This window comes from Dryobates pubescens, chromosome 5 (genome assembly GCF_014839835.1).
Source record: "Dryobates pubescens isolate bDryPub1 chromosome 5, bDryPub1.pri, whole genome shotgun sequence".
In the NCBI taxonomy this organism is placed as follows: Eukaryota; Metazoa; Chordata; class Aves; order Piciformes; family Picidae; genus Dryobates; species Dryobates pubescens.
The window spans coordinates 34166075-34187663 of NC_071616.1; the positions used below are offsets into that span (position 1 = coordinate 34166075).

At 38.6% G+C, this 21589-nt stretch overlaps 1 protein-coding gene across 38 annotated transcripts in view; it reads right to left on the bottom strand.

The window, feature by feature from the left end:
* The window catches only part of NRXN3 (neurexin 3), a 1013077-nt gene that overhangs the window by 105178 nt on the left and 886310 nt on the right, over positions 1 to 21589 (bottom strand). For 15 of the 38 annotated variants that reach the window (XM_054161954.1, XM_054161953.1, XM_054161951.1 and 12 more), the window contains 2 exons: positions 6039 to 6128; positions 1106 to 1165 (listed from right to left, as the gene is read on the bottom strand). The exons of 14 other annotated variants lie outside the window; for them this stretch is intronic. In XM_054161954.1, the coding sequence (XP_054017929.1) occupies positions 1106 to 1165; positions 6039 to 6128 (150 nt within the window). The remainder of the gene's footprint in view (positions 1 to 1105; positions 1166 to 6038; positions 6129 to 21589) is intronic. 9 more of the 38 variants (XM_054161977.1, XM_054161975.1, XM_054161956.1 and 6 more) reach the window with 1 other exon arrangement.

Below are 21589 nucleotides of genomic sequence, written 5' to 3' on the forward strand. Positions count from 1 at the left end.
AAGACTAGTCTGAAAGCATGGACAGCTACAACTGAACCTCATACTTCGGCATTCACTCACGCATCAAAACTCTGGAGGAACTTGGACTCAGAAATCTGAGCCCACTCTTTCAGAGCTGGATCCATTTAAAACTACAAATAAAACTTCAGTATGTGGCTGTTTCCACTATCAATTCAGACTGCAGTACCTGTTAAGCTGTAGCCCATAAATAGTCCTTTTGTTTTGAGTGGTCAAAGGATGGAATTAACTCAAAAAGTCCCTTTTAGTAATGCAAAGATTTTTAAGGAGAGTAAGACATCAGAAAAAAAGATAGTGAGATAGAGACTGTGTAGGAGTCTTAAGACAGGATCAGTCATGTTCTTCCACCTGTAATCTTGGTGTTGTGAAAGCTCAGAAATTTAAAGCCAAGAAACACTTGTGATGTCTCTGAAAGAGCAAAGTTTTTGAAATAGAGAGGGTAACATAGTGCTTTAGATGGTCTAACCCCATAATGCCTTGCATTTGGCTCCCATCTTACAGACAGTGAAATTCAAATGTAGGCAGGTTAAATGGTCTACTCAAAGTCACACCTTGTGTCTTCTAATATAAAGTGTAAGGAAAAATATATCTATTAAATATAAATCTAGCAACAATTGGCAATTTGCCTAGTTTTGCAGGACACTTATAATCACATTCAGCCTGGGATACTCTATTAGTACTGCTTATGTCCCAGGCTAGGATGACTATGCTAAGAAATAAATTGTTTCATGAAGTGCAAAGGGAGGGCCTACAATTTCACTCTTCCTCAGAAGACTAGGGGCATGCCACCTGGAATCTGCTGAATTAACAGACAACCAGACTGGACAGAGCTCAGAAGTGGTATCAATGCAGTATCAAGTCAATCATCATTCAGATATGTACTGTGTTTTCCCATTTTTGTGAAGTTTGCAACACATGACCCCAACCCACTCCCAGTCCCCAGTTCTTACTCACCACTTCCCCTCTCTAGTCAGCCCTGATGAGAGGTGCAAAATGCCACCATATAGCAAAGCGCAGCCTATAACTCACTTGCTCATTCCTTCAAAGACAGTGATTAGAGTACATCAAAATGCAAGGGGGAGCTCACCAATTTTGGTGGTCGTCGTGGCGGGTCTCGAAGTCAAGTGGTGATGCGGTGTTGCATCATCTTATGGTGACAGGATGGACCATGGGGAAGAGAATGGGGACAAGAGAAGAAATGCATCTGAAAGGAGTTCCTAACCCCAAAGAGGGCTCTAGCTAACTAAGCAAAAGTGTATGGAGAGGTGTAACATATAGACACGTGGAGGTGGGCTGCACATGCCCTGTGCTTCACACCCACAGATTTGTAAATGAAACACTAGGACTTGATCACGGTGGAGTAACTGCATTGATGAAGAAATGAGAAATAAAAAATGAAGGGTATCCTTCCCCTGGAAAGTGTTGAAACATCTGATGCCATAGTCTGCATCTGAGGAGGTTTTAAACTTACCAGAGGCAACATATGTCTATTAAAACATAATAAACATGCACTGAAGCCAAACATCCTCAGCTTATAAAAACAGAACCTTTCCTGTTGTCTACGAGAAAAATAGGATCCAATAACAATATATGTCAAAAATATTCAGCTCCTGTCTGAGCTAGAGGAAATGGTGCTATACACTGCAGAAGGCCAAACTCTAGACAGACACAATGTCCTCAGAGTTTGCTTTTTCTTCTCTGTCCTGCTGTGCTTTAGACTTTTTAATATATATGCTGTCAGTGCTTTGCTACATAATTTTCCCTTCTGCTTACATGTTCTCTCCTTCCAGCACTATATTTCTTTCCATACTGTCCCTGTCCCTACATACCTAGACGTTTCAATTGCTATTTTTCCTTCCTTCCCACCTCACTCATGATAGACTGCCAAAAGGTAGAGGTGAGATGAATAAAGAACGTGGCGCTATTTCACTAACCTTGAAATGTTATCCCTGATAATAGAAGGAAGATACTGAGCATTCAAAGCTTTCAATTTCCATTCTTTTCTCCCTTTAATCAATACTGTCTCTTTTGTCATCCTTTACAAAGGTGAAAATGGGTGAGTGATGATGAGGAAGGAGAACCTTTGCTGTTCCACCTAGCAGAGCCCCCCAGTCCAGGATGGACACTTTTATTGGAGGATTAGAACTCTCTTTAGGATGTCATCTATTCTAACTCAAGATCATAGCATGACTGCCATATCTCTTGCTTTACTTTTAAGAATGAGGAGCTAGTATATTAAGGCTGAAAAAAAAGATGATGTGTCTGGTTTTAGGTCTTCACCTGCACACCTATTCACCAAGGAGGTGACTCCACTTGAGTTTAAAAGGAACTCTGACAGTGTGCTTTGGGGTCTCATTTGTTTCCTAAGTGGTCTTCCGGTCCAGAATTCATGCACTGCACCATATAGTTAGTGCTGGGGACAGCAATGGTACTAGAACCGTTTGCTAAAAGAACAATCACTTGGAGTCTGTCATTCCTTGTCCTTCGCTCCATGATGGTATACATGTGCATGAATAAAGACAACAGGTAAATGCATATGGAATGAGAGAAAACTGCTGAAAGAATATACACTTTATTCTGCCACTATCTCCTAATTATGCTTTCGATGATATGATTCTGAATCCCTTGCTTCCACTAAGTAAAATTTATTTGGTCACTAAATTATATTGAGGAACTGCTTAGGCTAGTAAATTCTGCTAGGTTGCAGATTTAGAGTCCTTTTCCACAAAGAACTCTTCCTACTGCTATTTTAGTGTTGTAGGAGAGAAAAATTATGAGTTTATTTTAAGTTTCTGAGATGCTTTGCAAATATTCTAAGCTCTGGTTTCTTTGTTTGCTCTCTCATTGACGTCTTAATTTGGAAAACTGAATACCAATTAAACATATCATAGAGAAAACTTTGTGAAGTTAAACTTTTCTGGGACACTAGGAGAGATTTTGGGTCTCATTCTGAAAATCCTAATTCACACTAATAGATAGGTCTTGCTTCAAAAGTACAATCACTTATGTCAACAAGACTTCACACGTAAGTATGAGAGATCTGAAGAATTAAGCCTTCCAGGATCAGTCATTTCCATGAGCTGCTTCGAGGTCTTAATTAGCTCACCCAATTGCAGACCAGACAACAACTGTGCTTTACCAGACATCATGCATTCTGCTAAGGAAATCTGCTGGTTTTAATGGCTACTTAAGTTGAACAACATAGGACTAATATTTCTTTTGTTATTCACATATATAATCCCAGTGAAGTTAATAGTGTTTGGTGTTTTGCATATTTGTCATACAACTGTAGACATTGGTTCATCTTAACAATATTTTAAAACCATTTATAAAATTTAACACACTCCCCAAACCAGTAATGATGCCACTTCTGAATGATGTTGTGTTATATTTGTTTTCCAAGAATGAACTATTTCATTATTATGAGCAACATAAGAGTAGTACCAAAGGAAGACCAAATCTATGGCATTCAAAAAAGTGTTTCATCTTACCACACTCAAGCCAAGAACTTATGTGGGCAAAATAATTATTCTATACACTGTCTCTGATGAATCTACCTATTCCTTCATCCATCTCTTCATCTTGTTCCATTTTGACAGCAAGCTACCTTTCACTCATCACCTTTATAACGTCTTTGGACAGAAGATTTCCATGTTACATTAATTGTTGGATGGATAGGAGGGTGTTGGTGATCAGCTGTGTAAATTCTTCTTCTTCTTCTTCTTCTTCTGCTTTTTGTTTTCTTTTTCCTGAGTGGTAGCTAAGCTGCTGAAAGTGTGTATCCTATCTATCCACTTTGGAATGAAGGAACAAAGCTATATTGTCTCAAGTGTTACACTGCACAACGTCACTTCCTAACATGAAGTATGAAGACTGAATTTCCCTTCACTGTAGTAAAAACATGGCTCTACTCTTCTAGCCTAAAAGATCCCATGCTTTGAGAGTGTCTGAATGCTAGATACTGTCCCTTTTAGACCCTACTGCATGCGTGATTGTCTTTTAACAAAGCATCAATATCCACAAAAGGTAGACTTCAGTTCAAAACTTCAGGATGGCTTACAAATGAAAGTGCCTTGGCATGCTTAGAAGCTCAGACTTGGAGAAGCAGTGACATAAAAGAAAAGATTTGTTGGAAAACAAACAAACAAAAATAAAAGAAAAGCAAAACCCAAAAATAAAGCCAAAAATGAAAATCAAGATGGGTTTCTCAAGCACATGAATTGCATCAAGGAATTAAACATGCATCTTTTTTTTAACAAAATTGAGGCAATTGTTGTCTTAAGTGTTAAAGGGACTTTAGCAATTCAAACTTACCAAAGTTATCCTCTTTTTAGTGTTAAACTTTATTTATTTATTTTAGTTTGGTCTTGTAAATTAAAATGGCAACCTACTGAGACTCAATAAGCATTTTCTGTATACATCTATCTTAAAATTGATTTACAATTTAGCTGAATTAACTTCTGCAGAAAAACTTGGTGGTAAAACAAAGTATTTGTTTTCTGCAGACAAATATTTTTGTTTTCCTTTCACAAATACTTTAGCTTTAGTTACAAACATTATGCCCTTGTAGCCTGAAAAGTGGGCAACAGTGTCAGCTCTCCTTAAAGTCAACGGGAACTGAGTGTGCACAGCACTTTGCAGGACAGGCTCGTCACATAAAAATATTTTGACTGCAGCTAGCCACATCCTTCATGACCTTAACTTATTTCATAGCGATGAAATCAATTTGTTAATTCGGCTGAGAATGGACGTTTGAAACACAACACAAGTTATATTTTTCCAATCCTACAAAACATTGTTTTTTCCCTTCTCGGATAATTTGTTAATAACAGTAGTCTAAACACAGAAAATGCAAGACCTGAGTTCAGAGGTCACCCTCCTTTATCAGCAGTATTTTCTTATGAGGAAACAAGAGAAGATTGTGTTCTGCTTTTTCTTTTTTTTCCTGGACTTCAAGGAAAGGAATTAATAATAATGATTTTTTTTTTTCTTTTGGTAAATAAATACCACATTTAGTACAGAGGAAGATCTGCCTGACTTAAGCTCCATTGTATTACTGAAAGCCCAGTCCAAATCCTGCTGAAATCAGCTAAGAATTATTCTGCTGCTTTCAAAAGGCTTTGGAAGGGGCTCTGCATCCAAGATCTTTTTCCCCCCTCTCCAAATTCCTGATGAAAAAAACAGTACTGTTTCTGACACAAGCCTCATTTCAATAGGCTACAGAGTGTATGGAGAAATCACACTTAAGAAGGCTGGAGTTATGCATGCTAACTAGTCTTTTACTGACTTAAGGCCAATTATGCCAGGCAAAACCACAAAGTAGCGTAGCACTGCCTGAGATTGAGTTAGGGAAGAATTTGACTCATAACTTAGACAAGTGTATCATTTGAGTGTTCAAAGTGTACTCCAGACACAGCATTAAAACGACAGAACAATCATCCTTCTCTGTCTCCCTCACTGTAGTTTAAATGAAAATGTTAAAAAATGTTTTCTTTACAACATTTTTTAAAGTAGTTTAATCTTAATACAATTAGGAAATACATAACCATCGTGGCTAATCAGAGTCATGGGAAAAACAGAAACTTAGAGGAAGTGGTTTAACTAGCAGGTTTGAAACTTTTTAAAGAAAACTTTGATAATAATGGTATAAATGCAGTTTAAAAACCAAATAAAAATAGGAAAGTCATGCAGTGGTTAAATTGCCATAATACATGTTGTTGTTTTTCACTCTGCTTCGCTTTATGCTGCTTAGAAAATATATCCTGATTTTTGCTTGTTTGTTTGTCATTACTATGATAGCAAGCTTAGAATTTTGTCCCTTTAACTGCATTTTAATAGCAATGTATTATAGCATGATTTATCAACATATGGCAGGTGGAAGCTGACACAAATTATAATGAAAATTAAAACAGTCATTTATGCAGCAGGCGATTATCATTTAAGAAACATTTATTTGCAGGCTTTAAAAATGAGGGTTTAGAATCAAATGGGTTTAAAATGAAAGTTTTAATGACTGTTACCTTTTTCCTGCAGCCACTCCTCTACAGGCCGGTTATATTTGAAGGGGATTTTCTGTTTTACCATTTGGAACCGTTCACTATCAGTGTTGCCTTTAAAGTTTAAAAAACAGCTTAAAAACAATCTGAAAAGTCAATGAAATAGTTAAAACATCCTAGATCTTTTGGTTTTTTTATGACCTTATTTAGCTAGATATAAATAAGCAAGTGTGTGTGTACATATATATATTTGAAAACAGAGATATTTGTCTTTATTAAAGTGGAGAATAGTTATACATCCAATTGCCTGAGGTTCTGGAAGGTCAAAGAAATTAAATCCTGTGAAAAATATATCTTGGATTCTCCTCAGAGTATTTGTTTATCCAGATTGGTTAGAAGGGGTATGCAATTTGTCTAGGACATGAGAACTTGAGCGAACTCCATGGCGTGATCAGACTCTATATCTGATTGCACAAGGACGCAGTACAATATGTCAGTCACCCAAACACACAGTAATACTTTGACCAATATTCCTGTGGTAGTCAAAAGACACGTTAGGACTAGAAACCCAGCCAACAGGAAAAAAAAATGAAAGGAAGAAACTAGAAGAAACCAATGCTGAAAAGATGCAATAGATGTATTGAAAACCAAAATAGGAAAAAAAAAAACCTAGGAGTGTGAAGATAGAGAAAAAGGGGAGCAAAATTTAAAAAGAGGAAGAGCTGTTAATTAAGGATATGTGAAAGCTTGTGTCCAGTTACGTTGGTAACTTGGGCCTGTTGCCAGAAGAAAACAGAAGACTAGAAACTAATTTAAATGAAAGCCGAAATAATTATGCAAGATGCAAATTCTGGCAAGTGGAGTTCTATTGTTCCATTCTGATGGATAATTGAATTATCCAGTAAAGTGTGTTTTGGAGGACAAGCCTTATCACTTGCGTAGTACAGAGAGTAAGAGGCTTCATGAAAAGTAGTTGTTCAAATTCCCTGGCTACTGAAAAATTCTACACCGAATAGGTTGGGCCAACCTCTAGCAGAAAGGAGCAGGTCAGTTCGACAGTGCTAGGAGTGACAGTAAACAAATGTCCTCACTCCGCTTTATCATTTATCATCAGCTACAGTCACTTTGTGACTCATTCTAATTTTTACTTCATGTATTATTTTTATAAGAACTCCCCACTTAGGCATGAAAAGAGTGCACCTTTTACAAACTTCATTATAATGCTGTGGAAAACTAGAGGAAGCCTCCAGCTTACTGAAGTAATGCTACTATGAACAGCAGTTCGGTAGACCAGTAGTACTCTACCATATGCTTTGAATAAATGGCAGTCCAAGACTCAGCAACTACTCTGCAAAGTCGACAGTGCTGCTTTTAAAATCCCACATTTAGATGATGCAATGTGGCTTCATATTTTATTTGAACAAAACAGATGCTGGATTTTTTTCAATGTAAAAACACATGGAAGGGGGAAAATCCTCTAGCAATATGAATGGTAAGTCTCATGTGTGTTCTACAATCCTTACTGTGTAACTTGCTCAGAAATGTTGCCAGTCTGTATGATGTACCTGCTGACACAGCTATGCTCTCCAGCATCATCTTACTGCTCACTTTTTGGAACAGGTGAAAGGGCACTATAGCAACACACCAGCTATAATACCACAAGGATTTCCATGAAACAAAGCATGGAGCTAATCTTAAAGGGTATTTTAAAAAATCATCTCCTCAAGTTCAGTTGTAAGGAAAACAGAAACTTGGGTTTGGGTTAATAACTCCAACTATAATGGCAAACACTTAGGAGCCTTGCTGCTCACATAGGGCAAGAGCCAAAAACATTGAAGAGCAGCTTTGTTAGCCTGATTCCTTATCACCTTACTGGAATATCAACTACTTTTTTGTTTCCCTGTAACAGATCCATTGTGGGAAAGTGTTATTCCTCATTAGCTGGCACACACTGATGTAACCAGTTTCTCTGGTCCACCTCAGATGCCTGCCACATACAATTGGTTACTCAGATAAAGTAGAAGGAAAAGAGAAAATATTGGAAAAATACTCTAACAGTAATATATCAAATAATATTAAACAATCAAGCATAGTGGCTTCAAGTCACTCACAGACCTTAAGTTACCTTCAAGTACATTCTCAGCTCTCATAATTCTTATCAGCACCAACAGTCAGTTCTCTGCTTCTATGAATATAGATTCATAAATGTAAAATTTGCATCATGTTAAGTGCATGATTTAAGGGGGGAAAAAAGCACTGATAAAGAGCAGCTGAGCTAATATAAACAACAAAACCAAACTGATGACTAATTTAGGCTGGGGTAATGCAGGCCAGTTGTTTTCCCAGTTTTTTAAACTATAGGATAGGTCTCCTTCCTGCAAGTTCTCCCATTTCTCTAAACATAGGGGATGTTTACACTCGTAGCATAGGGAATCAGATCTGCTGGTCTGGAGAGAGCAGAAACAAAAGTAAGGAAATCCAGCTCACTAGAAAAGTAATTTCTTATTTAAGATCAGTTAGCAAGGCATTCTGCTTATCCAACAGACCTTTCCTCAATACACTAATCCATGCTCATCTCCACCAAACCAGCTACATCTTCTAAACGCAATTACAGAAAATCTGCACCTCCTTTAGCATACTTTTGGTCAGTTGCAGGGTCCCTATTCTTCTCTGTGTAAGAAGTACTAAGCCCTGCAAGACACTCAGGAGGTGTTTCAAGGAGACTTAAAGAGTTACATTTCTCTGTGAACCCCTAAAGTTCTCTGCCAATTCAGACTTGAACACCTACAGAGAATGTGCTACTATATCTATGCTGCATGTGATACAGAAAGATACAGTTTCAGTAGAAATAGATAGAGGTTATTCCGTATAGAGTATGCTCTGAGTAAGAACTGCTGGTTAGACGAGTGCATTGAAATCTTAGTATTTATGAGTAAGAACATTTTCTACAGGGTCAGAGAAGTCCTGTAACACACTTTACTTGGAACAAAAAACTCCACTGGCTTTGTTCAGTACGTACATAAGGAACCTTTTACTGGAGACAGTGAGATCTTTTTCATAATAAAGAATCATATATATGTGTGTTCATAGGAACACAAGTCAGCTACTGGCTGGCATGGAGTGCTTCTTCCTCTGGGTGGAGGCCTGACTGTACAAAAGAAAAAATGCAGTGGATTGAAGTTTTTCATAAGTAGGGCATCCAACAAGAACAGGCCAGCAAGACCAAGTTATAAATGAAGTGGGACAATGAAAGAAGACATGACAAGAAAAAATGGGTTTCTTATAATAGAGTCCTAGACCTTCAAGAAAGCCAGAAATGACAACTATTCCCCACCATATCTTTAAAGATTTAAAAAAATAGAAAAATCAGGTTTAATTTAGTTTTATTATTATTGTTATTATGTAGATATATTCAGCAAGATTAAAATATGTATAAAAAAATCATACCTTTGAAAGCTATGAAAAATTGAAGGACATTAGAAAATTCAAATAGGTTTAAACTGCAACATTAATACCTAATCTGTTCCTTTTTGTGTTGTTTTAAAATTTTATTTCAGACATTAGTAAGAATGACTTTTAAAAACATGTGCATGAGAATGTGTGCACTTATACACCCAGTTACAACATGAGAGTCAAGCAGTAAGTTTTGCATTGCTAAGAGATTGGGATAGTCATTACACATCAATGAACTCATACAATTATTAAATTAATATTGACTTGTGCTTTAAAGAAAATAAACATAGCATTTGATATGAGAGTTCAGAAAGGAAACATCATGGTTTGCACAAAAAGTGACATAAGTTTGAGGTGAAGTAAGCTCATCGGACTTCTGACAGCTGAGCCGTGATGCAGTTAAGGAGGATTCTTGCCCATCTTCATACACAGAAATGTTCAGTAACAATCCTTTTGTGACCCCAATGCAATACCTTTCTAGAGCTGAATTATATACATGTTCAAATAAGCCCTTTATGCAATTCATCTAGAGCTTTCCTTTTTTCTCTTTGAGTCCAGCTCTGATTCTGAAGGCTGTACTTCAGGAAAGAATACAAAGGATAAAAAGAGTAATTTAAATTTATTTTCCCATAGTTCTCTTGCATTCAGAATCCATGTGGGTCTCACAGGTCTGCAGGATATAATTTGTCATAATAAAGTTGTGTTGATTAGTTTTGCTACTTGTGATTTACTAAGTATTTATCCTCCCGTAGGTTCTAGCTGCTTAAATAATATGACTGCCAAGAGCAACTGCTCATTTAAAGTAACCTTCCTCCTTTTTCCTTCATCAGCATAATAAATTCCTGTATATCAATATGACTTATGATCTGCTTAATGACTTAGCTTCATCTAAAGAACTGTACCTTCACATATGTTTTCTCCTTCCTCATGCACAATTCTAAAGCATAGCCAAAGACATTTGTGTGAAAACTGGGATAAAACAAGTCTTTATTCCATTTAGTACTCATATGTATAACTGATAGAAATCCTGCTGCATCTCCTAAGTATCAAATAGGCCTGATTTCCAACACACTGATAGACATCCAGTCTTTTATAACCTTAAGGATTTTAATGGCAACATTGTGCAATATGGATCCCTAAATCTTACATGACCTGAATATTCAAAATATTTCAAATACCACAGACATTCCTGTGCTCTGTTTTTCGTTTATCTGTCCCTCTTTCCCCCATAAAAACCTGCACCTCAATCAGAAGAAAAAAAAAACAACAAACACTAACAAACAAAACCAAATAAAAAAGAGAGCCTTCTGGTTAAATATGATCATTTGCCCGTCTTCTCTCTTTTTCCTGGAGCTCTCTGAGCTCTCTGTAGCCCTGCTCCATGGGCTATAAATAAATGAGATTCACTCAAAGCTTTAGCTCTTAAAAAATCTTCAATTTAGATCAAACTAAAATGAGAAAAAAAAAGTCAAAATAATTTCTTTATGCTAATCACTACTAGCAGTTTCCACAGGAAATGCTTTTGATACTGTACAACAGTCCAGGGCAGATAGTTTAAATTTACTCATGGGCAAAGCAGAATTTTCTTTCAAAACCAAACCTTTCAGTGCTGGATGATGTTTGCTTTTCCACTCATGGTTTCTTTAAGAAAACAAACAATCTTTATTGCGTTAAACTTATTTCTAAACCAAAGTGGATTCTTAAGCCAAAGAAAGTAAAAGAGCAATTGAAGCTCTGAAAAATGTTTCTTCTTGGCCTAGATACCAATCATGATGATTTACTGCCTCTTTGGTGAGAAATAGAAAAGCTGAAAGGTTCCAGCAAATTGCACTGGGCAGAATGGAAATACTCACTTCCAAGGTAGAATATTAATCCAACCTGATGTGTGTCAAGTCTGTGAAGATGCTAAATAGGATACCATAAGAAAACATTCATCTGTCCTAAATTAATGCCACAGGCTGCTTTATGAAGAGCAACTTTTTCTTCGTTGCTTATAAGTCCCTAAAAAGAATGAGACATTTTATCTAATGAACAGTTATTAAATGAAAGGCAATATAGTGATATTAATGATTTAAGAAAACATTTTTATATCAGTGCTTAAGGCTTGAATTGGTTTGACCTCTCTTTCCCTTACTGGAGATGGAATTTCCACAGAATGGTTAGTAAGCAGTTAGTGTTTGATAGCTCAGTTCATCCAGCAGCCTTTAATGCCAGCTTCCTTTGATTTTTTTTATGGATGCCCATAATCTCACTAAGATTTACATACACTTAATTGACATCAGTACAGAGGAGGGCATGGTAGCCTGCTACAGACTGAAAAGTTTACCTTTGAGAGCTAGATCCTCTGCTAATATAAATTGACTCATTTAAACTCAGCCAAAACTCTTCTAGAGCTGATGCTGTGTGCCCTGGAAAAGGAGACTTGCATGCATCATGGAAAAGCTATCATTTTTCACTGTCTAATAAAGGGCACAAGTTTCAGAAGTGTTTGCAATTGGCACACATCGAGTCTCTTCAACCACCTTCTGGTTTAGGCAGCTACACTTAAAAAATTACAGTACACAGAATTGTCACGTTTTTGTATTTCCTTAAGAATGTATTTTGTTCTAAATACTGTACAACCATCATTTGTTCACATTTTGTATTCAGCTAGTAAATGAAAACAACTCTATTAGTAAAGTTTGTATTTAGAATCATAGAACGATCTAGTTGGAAGGGACCTCTGAAGATCATCTAGTCTAACCCCCTTTGCAGTAAGCAAGGGCATCCTCAACTAGATCAGGCTGCCCAGAGCCCTGTCGAGCCTCACTTTGAATACCTCCAGGGATGGAGCCCCAACCACCTCCCTGGGCAACCTGTTTGTGTTCCACTACCCTCCCAATAAAGAACCTGTTCCTAACATCCAATATAAATCTGCCCTTCTCTAGTCTGAAGCCATTTTCCCTCATGCTATCACTACAGGCCCTTATGAATAGCGTCTCTATCCCTCTTGTAGACCCCCTTTCTGATACTGGAAGGCCGTTATTAGATCTCCCAGGAGTCTCCTCTTCTCCAGGCTGAACAGCCCCAGCTTCCTCAGCCTGTCCTTATAGCAGAGGTGCTCCAACCCCCTGACTGTTTTTGTGGCCCTCCTCTGGACCCAATCCATGTAGGACTAGAACCTTCTTTCATAAACTAGGAAGGAGTAACAATATCACAATCAGTCTGTTTATGTGTAGCTGTTTATTTTGTTGGACTACTCCAAAACCATATTGCAGTTTATGTTGCATAACACAGGGAATTTTGCATTAAAATGAAAACATGAAAAAAAATTTCTACTCACAGAAGGTTTTTTTTTTTTTTTTTGAAAACACTTTAAAAAAGTTCAAAGCTGAAGCCATGGATGTCACCTACACAGAAATTAAACTGGACAGCCATGCAACTAATAGTGGGTGGTCTGGAATAGTTCTCAAACTACCAGAATGTGTTCCTCGACAAATTCTTGTAAAATTTCAGTTTTGCCTTGGATAACAAGAGATGTTTAGGAAGAGAAATCCATATTTGGGATTTTATTTCATTTGAGGGGACTGAAGAAAAGCCTAGTCTTGATATGGTTCATCTTTGCTTCAGCTCTTGGATATTACACTTCTCCTTCTGCCTTCACTGTTCAATACAGCGGCATCTTTTGCTACTGAATTGTGATTTTATTTCTTATCCTCATTTTCCCCCAAGTCCTGGATGCCCTTGACTTCATGTTCAACTCCCTCTGATCACATAATTTGCTGGGAACCACACCTTTCCTTCCGTTCATGACACCATGGACTGGAGTTAAAAGCTGACCTTCACACTGCAGCTATCTTCAGCTCACTGCCATCATGACAAAAGATAATGTTTCCGTAACATAAGTAACTAAAAATAGGAGAGACCATTACCAAGCAAGATTACAACAGCAAAAGTTACTCAGGCAACTGGACTTTTTTCTAAATATCAACTGCCTCAACCAAAAGCTTCATGCTGCTGCCACCCTCTATTTTAGCTTATATTTTGTAGCCTAAACCCCGTAAATCCTAATTCAAAGCAAAGCATTACTCAGGTCAAAATCATTGGGAGATTCAGAGGTAAACTAGGAGATTAGAGCTTAAATGTCGGTCCATAAGGTGCAGCTAACATGGGCCACTGTGACATAAATAAGGAAGACTTTAAGAAATCATCTAATTCACCCCTCTGCTCCATGCAAGATCAGTAACATTCCAGCCTCTTTTAGATTAATCTTTCAATCCTGTTTTGGAAGGCTTAGAAAATTAGTTCCTTGCTCCCGATAATCTAACACATAATCACAATAGGAGCCAAACAAAATGAAAACTCAGAGTAGCAAAGGTGGAAGAAGGTTAATCAAACTTTTAATGTGTGTAGAAGAAGAAGAAAAAAAAGTCTTGTGAAAACTGTGATTCAAGTCTTATTTTATATGAGCAGATTATACTGAATCATTTCAGCCCTATAGAAGCTGAGGCCACAGGCATGAGATAAAAGCAATCTGCTTTAGCTCTCTTTTGATTTATGTTGGAAAACTAAACTAGTATAGAGTACAGAGAAAGCAGTTACCAGCTCAGCCTTTTTATAGATATGAAACACTTTAGGTGCCTATATTACCAGATCTTCAAGATGTTTCGTAATGTGTAAATTCTTGTATTTTCAGTGACCAGGTCCAAATTAAGCCCTGTATCAGGCAGCCAAGGCTAAAGTGACTATTAAAGAACAACTGAAACTACATATTGATCTTCCCATTTTAAACAAGAAAAAAAAAACCTCATTTTCCAGAAAGAGATATGAAACAGGTCAGAATAAAATCCACAGCTACTCTTCTCACATCTCAGTTCTTCAGTTCATTTGGGAAGGGTCAGGATTTGATTTATATATCTCAGTGGGAATAAACAGCAATAACCAAAGTCAAAAGGACTTTATTGACACTTTAAATTCTATTAACTCAGTTTATCTGGGGGACTTTCATCTGTGTTGTGGATTATGCAAAGTCAGGGGAGAGAAACACCAGATCTAGTTTATTCATGTTGTGTTAGGCATTGGAGAAATGAAAATGCATCTGTTTTCCTTCCAGGAACAGACTGAAAACAGAGCAACTGATTTTGTGTGGTGCAGAATATGAGGCAGAAAATCTTATGGTCTTATACCTGCTTTGTAAGAGTCAGTGTCTCACTATCACACCCAGGCAAACAAAAGCACTCACCTAGACAGCTAGCATAGGTTTGACATGCCAGCATGGACATAGGGCTAGATTCCTGCAGAAACACTTGGGGCTCAGTGCACTGTACTCACCAAAAAGAAGGGCTTTTCTTAATGTTTATCAAGCATTATACTGAAACCAAGACTCTTGTTAGAAGGTGCCAGTAGGCACTTCAGTATATTTATGCGGGACTCGGTTCCAGTCAGGTCTCACAGGGCTCTTAGCAGTAAGGGAGCTGCGTTAGTTCCACCAGAAACATTTTATCAGAGAGGTAATACGGTGAGCTGAATATACAACAAATAGAGAAAGCATATATAGTCCTTTCCTATGAATGGAGTGCTGAGTCATTAACATTAATGAAAGTAATACCTATAAAGCATTTAGTCAAATGTCACCAATCAGGATTGGAAAGATAGTCAGCTACAAATAATATAAAGGCAAAAGCTTATGGAGGGGTCAAGTTCTCCAGGATGAGTGCCACCAAGTAACTAAAAAGCAAGTAAGAAACTGATGAAAGAAGTTTAAGAATAACTTCCTATCAAGATTACATATTATACAGTGCTACAGTCTCCTCAGGCAAATTCTTGAACCATTTAAAATTTTACTTGATAAAGTGGTGGGGGTATCAGTTCATTACAGAATGGAATAAATGAGAGCAAAAAGGTTTTTCCCATCTCCAAGTGCTACAAATCAGTGATCACTGCCTCTTCTTGAAATCTATTCTTCTGTTAGCTTAGGACAAAGAAAAGATGATTCCAAGACCCTGTAGTGACCCAGTAAGCCTTTTAAAAGACAAATGCCTTTCACAAAACCAGGCAATGAACTAAAGGAACAGGAAACAACCATACAATAAAGAAATCATTACTGAATAACACTGTGTCAGAAGTAAGGCAGACCCCTGGGAAAAGGGACGCGTAGTAGCTGTAAATATACATTTCCTATTCTAAACTTTAAATTCAATTTCTCTCTTGGAAGTGATCTGAATTTTGGAAACTGCTATGGAAATACTAAGTAGTGAAAGGGTAAAATACCACAGACTGTTATGTACAGTGATTCTCGCAGACTGTGAATTTGTGCAGCTGAAGAGAAAAGATTTTGCAAGTCCAGCACTGGAGTTCACACTCTCCAGAGTGCTTCAGATACTCAATAAATAGCAAAGATGTAAGTTCACTGACCCACAAAGGTTTTCATACTCAGTGAACTGCAGAATATTTTCTGTTTAAGTCCCCAGAGGTAAAGTAGATTGGAGTTTTATCCCCACTTTACTGCTTGGAAAACTGAGCCACAGAGTAGTGGAAGCATTGCCCAAGAGCACAGGGAAAGGTATCTATAAAGCCAAGGCTAGGATTTGAGGACTTCTGGCTCTGAGTTGCATGACTGGCTCTTTTTAATATCTGACTGTCTCTTCACACAGTTGCTCTGCTTCAGCCCACAGCATTGGATTTCAATGACTTTTTGCTTTTCAGTGCCTTTTAGAGAGCAGGGAGAAGGCTGATGCAGATGCATGAGTTCCTTCTGTCACTGCATGTCAGCTGTGTCAACCTGGGATTACAGCTGGCACCGTTCTTTCTGCAGGCAATAAGATCAGAAAAGCACAAAGTTGTTGTTCATTGCTCTGATCCCTCAGGCCAGATGTTTGTTTTTCATTCTTCCTCTGCGTGTTTGTGTGCGAGACAGGGACAGAGGGAGAGCCGGAGTAAGAGAGAAGAGAGAGAATACATTATAAATGACTCTGTTCAAGCACAAAAACTGAAACAGAACTTATCTAGGAGAGAAACATGCTGTCTAGCAGGATTCTTACTTTGCAGCACTTAGCTTGATTCTCCACCTGAGAAATATTTCTCCATCTTTCTCTGCACTACATTATACAGCTATGTATCTTCAGATGACTGAACCAAGAGTAATTCATCTTACTCCAGCAAAGGAGAAATCTATCAGAAATTTTTCATGCTCCTGCTTATGCTCGATACCTAGACACTCATACAATCACAAACAGATGAGAATAGCTCATCATATTTGAGCATTCAGATTGTTAGAATAAACACACTTAAGCAAGCAGCTGTATACTTTAGGCTGGCATTGTTAGCTAAGACCAAGCTATCACAATGTACTTACATCCCTTAGTGTGCAGTTACTCCTCATGGAAAACGGCATGGCGATGATTTTAATGAGAAGTACGCTGGATGTCCAAGAAATACAAGGAAAAAGTAAAACCAAACAAATCAAACACCATGTTTGGAGTGTGATACACCTCTTTAGCACTGTAGTATCTCAGGGAGAGAGACTGAAAGGCCTGTAATGAGCATAAGAATGCAACCCCAACATTTAGGGAAATCCCATGGTTGTTATATCAGATACAAGAAGGGTGAGAGCAACTAGGTAGAGGATGTATTAGTGACCTATGGATACTACATCTTGGCATACTTTAAGTCATCATTCTGACACAGAGCAAGCCTAGGACTGGGGAATTGTAAAGCTCATCTCTTCATGAACCACACTGACTACCACACCACCACTGTCAAATGTTAACATGACTATTCATAAGCATTCTGTGTTGCATGAATTTCTCTTGCAAAGAATTCTAGTCCATAGGACTAAGGTAAGAGGAAAGGACTCAGATTTGGGAATCAAGATCATCAATGGGAAAAGAATGAGAAGAAGTGGAGAGAAACTGCCTAGATTTTGGATTGTCTTGGTTAACATTTGGCTGAGCAATGTGCTCACTACAGAGCAGAGCAACTTCTATTGAATTCCATCTGGAGAAAGAGTGAGACTGTTTCCACATGGTCATGTCTCTCTGAACAAATTAACGAAGAAAACAGAAAGTCATACAAATGTAATGACTACAGGCATGATACAAACACGTACAATTATGTGACCTCATATTTCAGGTCACAAACTAAGAATAAGAGTAGGACAATTATTTCAGAAGGACAGCTTTTGGGGCATATTACTGTTGTTGCCATGATGGGTTACTATAATTCTCTGAAGCATCAGACTCTTGGCAGCTCTCCAGCTTAAGACGCTGATGAGATGAACAAAAAGGCTCTAAGAGTACAAAGCAGAAACCATCCTAAATACAGGACTGGTGTCCAGAAGTGTCATTTTGACCATTAAAGTAAATTCTCTTCTGATGTATTTGGCATTTGCCTGTAGATGTGACATTACTGGACAACTAATCTGATTCAGGAAGATGTAAGAATGATGCTACACTAATTCAACTAACAGCATGCAATAATGCAATACATAGCTCTGCTCTTTTAGACAGCACTGATAAAAAGTTTTCTTTAAAGCGTCACTACTTTCAGATAGTATTTCATTTATCCAGGCTATACATAGAATACATAGAATACATAGAATAAACCAGGTTGGAAGAGACCTTCAAGATCATCGCGTCCAACCCATCAACCAATCCAACTCCGCCCAAGCAACTAACCCACAGCACCAAGTACCCCGTCAAGTCTTCTCCTAAAAACCTCCAGTGATGGTGACTCCACCACCTCCCCAGGCAGCCCATTCCAATGTGCAATCACTCTTTCTGTATAGAACTTTTTTCTAACATCCAGCCTGTATCTCCCCTGGCGCAGCCTGAGACTGTGTCCTCTTGTTCTGGTACTGCTTGCCTGGGAGAAGAGACCAACATCCGTCTGTCTACAACCTCCCTTCAGGTAGTTGTAGAGAGTAATAAGGTCACCCCTGAGTCTCCTCTTCTCCAGGCTAAGCAACCCCAGCTCCCTCAGCCTCTCCTCGTAGGGCTTATGTTCCAAACCCCTCACCAACTTTGTTGCTCTTCTCTGGACTCGTTCCAGCAAGTCAACATCCTTCCTAAACTGAGGGGCCCAGAACTGGACACAGTACTCGAGGTGCGGCCTAACCAGTGCAGTGTAGAGGGGCAGAATGACCTCCCTGCTCCTGCTGGCCACACTGTTCCTGATGCAGGCCAGGATGCCATTGGCCCTCTTAGCTGCCTGGGCACACTGCAGGCTCATGTTCAGTCTACCGTCGACCAGCACCCCCAGGTCCCTCTCAGCCTGACTGCTCTCCAGCCACTCTGACCCCAGCCTGTAGCTCTGCATGGGGTTGCTGTGGCCAATGTGCAGAACCCGGCACTTGGATGTGTTAAATCTCATGCCGTTGGACTCTGCCCATATACACATGATAAAAGTATTTTTGCTAAATTAGAACTGGCACTGCCTCTGTGGCATTTATTTTAATGTTAGTACAAACTTTTATGTGACTGTTGGGTAGCAGTAATAAAGACCCCTGCAAAAGGACGCTTCTGTTCCTTCTCTCCTCTTTCCTACAGCGCAAGGATTGTCTGTGGGATCCTAGGTGGGAATTAGTGGGTGATGGCTGCTTGCATGAAGATACTATTTCGTGTGTATCCTTCCTTAGGTAGACTCTATCTTTCAATCCTGTTGAAAGAATGCTGTACTGTTTGTTCTGCCTGGTTACCTTGTATGTCTTCATAAAAAGGCATGTGTTTGCCTCTTTCTTAATGCCAAGCTGACAGAAATGCCAGTGCTTCATAAACTACCACTCGCATGAGCCTGAGGTATTTGGTGACAGTAAGACTGCAACTCACACAGACTGAATGTAGCATGCCATAAGAGCCTGGATCAGTTTTGAGAAGCAAATCTTTGACAGCAAATATGAGTACTGGAAATTGCAATATAGTCACTTTTTCCTTTTTCTCTCTCTCTTTCCTCTCTTGCCCTCCAAGACAAAATTTGGGAAACACAAGCTCTACAGCACTTCCACACTGCTGCTTGGGGATAGGGACAACATCAGCTGTCCCATGGGAAAGCAGAACACAAGTAAGTAGAAATTAAACTCTGAGCATCAAGGCAAAGTTTATTTAACATTTTTTATCATATCAGATCCTATTCCAACATGCATTAACATGGGTGTTTTTGCACAAATTCCAAAGTATGCTTGTCTGTTGCTGACTTAATTTGCGTAGGTTTGTATCCCTGTGGATACAGGGCACCAAAACTGAGGTTTTATATCATGTAGCCACATTTATGTGTTTTCCAACCTTATAAATATATTATAGATGCCATGGCCCTGCAGTGACAAGCTACAATCAACTCTTGATTTCATCAACTTGTCATGCTTTAATCATCCCTCTTGGCAGATCTTTCAACATATGTCACAGCACTGACTTCAAAATGTGCTTCTCCAATGCTGCTTTATTAACCCTGTCTTTTTATGTGTTTTAGGCTCATTATGAAATGCAGTAAATCTGTCAATGGCACTTTGCATGCCTTCTCCAATTCAGCCTGATAGGAAGCATCTGAAAGCTCATTTCAGTTCCACAAAATGAGTACAACATGAAAAATCAAAACCCACCAATAAGTATATTGTGAGAACCTTGGGAATCACATTCAGTCCACAGGGCAAATCAAACTTCAGTGCTCTTGTTCCTAATTCATTACCCACTCACAAGGCCATTTAGATAGGAAAATATTAAGACCACAAAGGGATCTGGCAGTACCACAAAGAAATCTCTTCAGCTTGCACATCAAGCATCAAGGCTTATTAAGGATCCCAAGTAGTCAAGCACAACAGAGAAGGCTCAGGAGAGACCTTATTGCTCTCTACAACTACCTGAAGGGAGGTTGCAGCTAGGTGGGGGCTGGTCTCTTCTCCCAGGCAACCAGCACCAGAACAAGACAACACAGTCTCAGGATGCACCAGGGGAGGTTTAGGCTGAATGTTAGGAAGAAATTCTTCATAGAGAGTGTGATTGCCCATTGGAACGGGCTGCCCGGGGGAGGTGGTGGAGTCGGTGGAGTCGCTGTCACTGCAGGTGTTTAGGAGGAGACTTGATGGGGTGCTTGGTGCCATGATTTAGTTGATTAGATAGTGTTGGATGATAGGTTGGACTTGATGATCTTGAATGTCTCTTTCAACCTGATCTATTCTATTCGATTCTATTCTGTTCTATTCTATATCTATGTGCCTCTTCAAGGAGACAACTAGATTCAGCCAAGCTTGCTATTACCTTGGTTTCAGAAGTAGGGAGACCACAATGGCCTTGAGTCTGAAGGAGGGAAAGGGTACAATGAGGCAAACACCAGATTCAGTGAGGGGGCAGAGGGTGGAGAAGAAGGAATGAAAAGATGCCAAAATCACTCTGGAAGAGACAGAGGGACTTTAAGGGAGACATGCTCTGCAAAGCACAGAGAACTAGATATGGCTTCTCAAAAGGGTCAGCTACCAAGCATTTAGAAATGACGAAATAGTACAACATGAGCTGTGCAGGGGAGAGAAGTATAAACTTAGAAAGGAAGAACTTGTTGCAATGATTCAGACATTCCAGTTAATATCTCTGTCTGCATTAGAATCTGCATTACTGAGATTATGAGAACTAATAATCACAACATTGCATAATATTCACAATATTAGAGCATATGTCAGTTGAAGAAAGGATATGTAGGCTTCTCTTAAATCCTCTAGCAATGCTATTAGATCATCCAAGTTATCTTCTTTTTAGCTAATGCATTATAAATTCAATAAAGCGAAGCTGGGAGAGCTAATATCCCTCTAGATAAAAATACAGTTTAAAAATACAGGCAACTTTTCAGAAACACAAGGCCTTAAAAAAATATATATATAGAAAATTAAAATGTCACTAGTGAAAAAAACATCAAGAAGAACACATATCCAGAAGTAAGGCTTCTTTTGTTTCAGCTGTGTTGGACTGCATAAAGACTATCTGTCTAATTGAAACTACTACAGGTATAACACACTATTCCTATGTAACTAAGGCACTTATTTCCTAGAAGATTAGTGTTGATTGTTCACAAACAGGAGGGTTAAGTTACTCTCATTTAGATGGTGAGCAGGTAGCAAAACAGAAAACAGAAGAGCTAGCTCTGTCCCCTGATATACTCTTGGG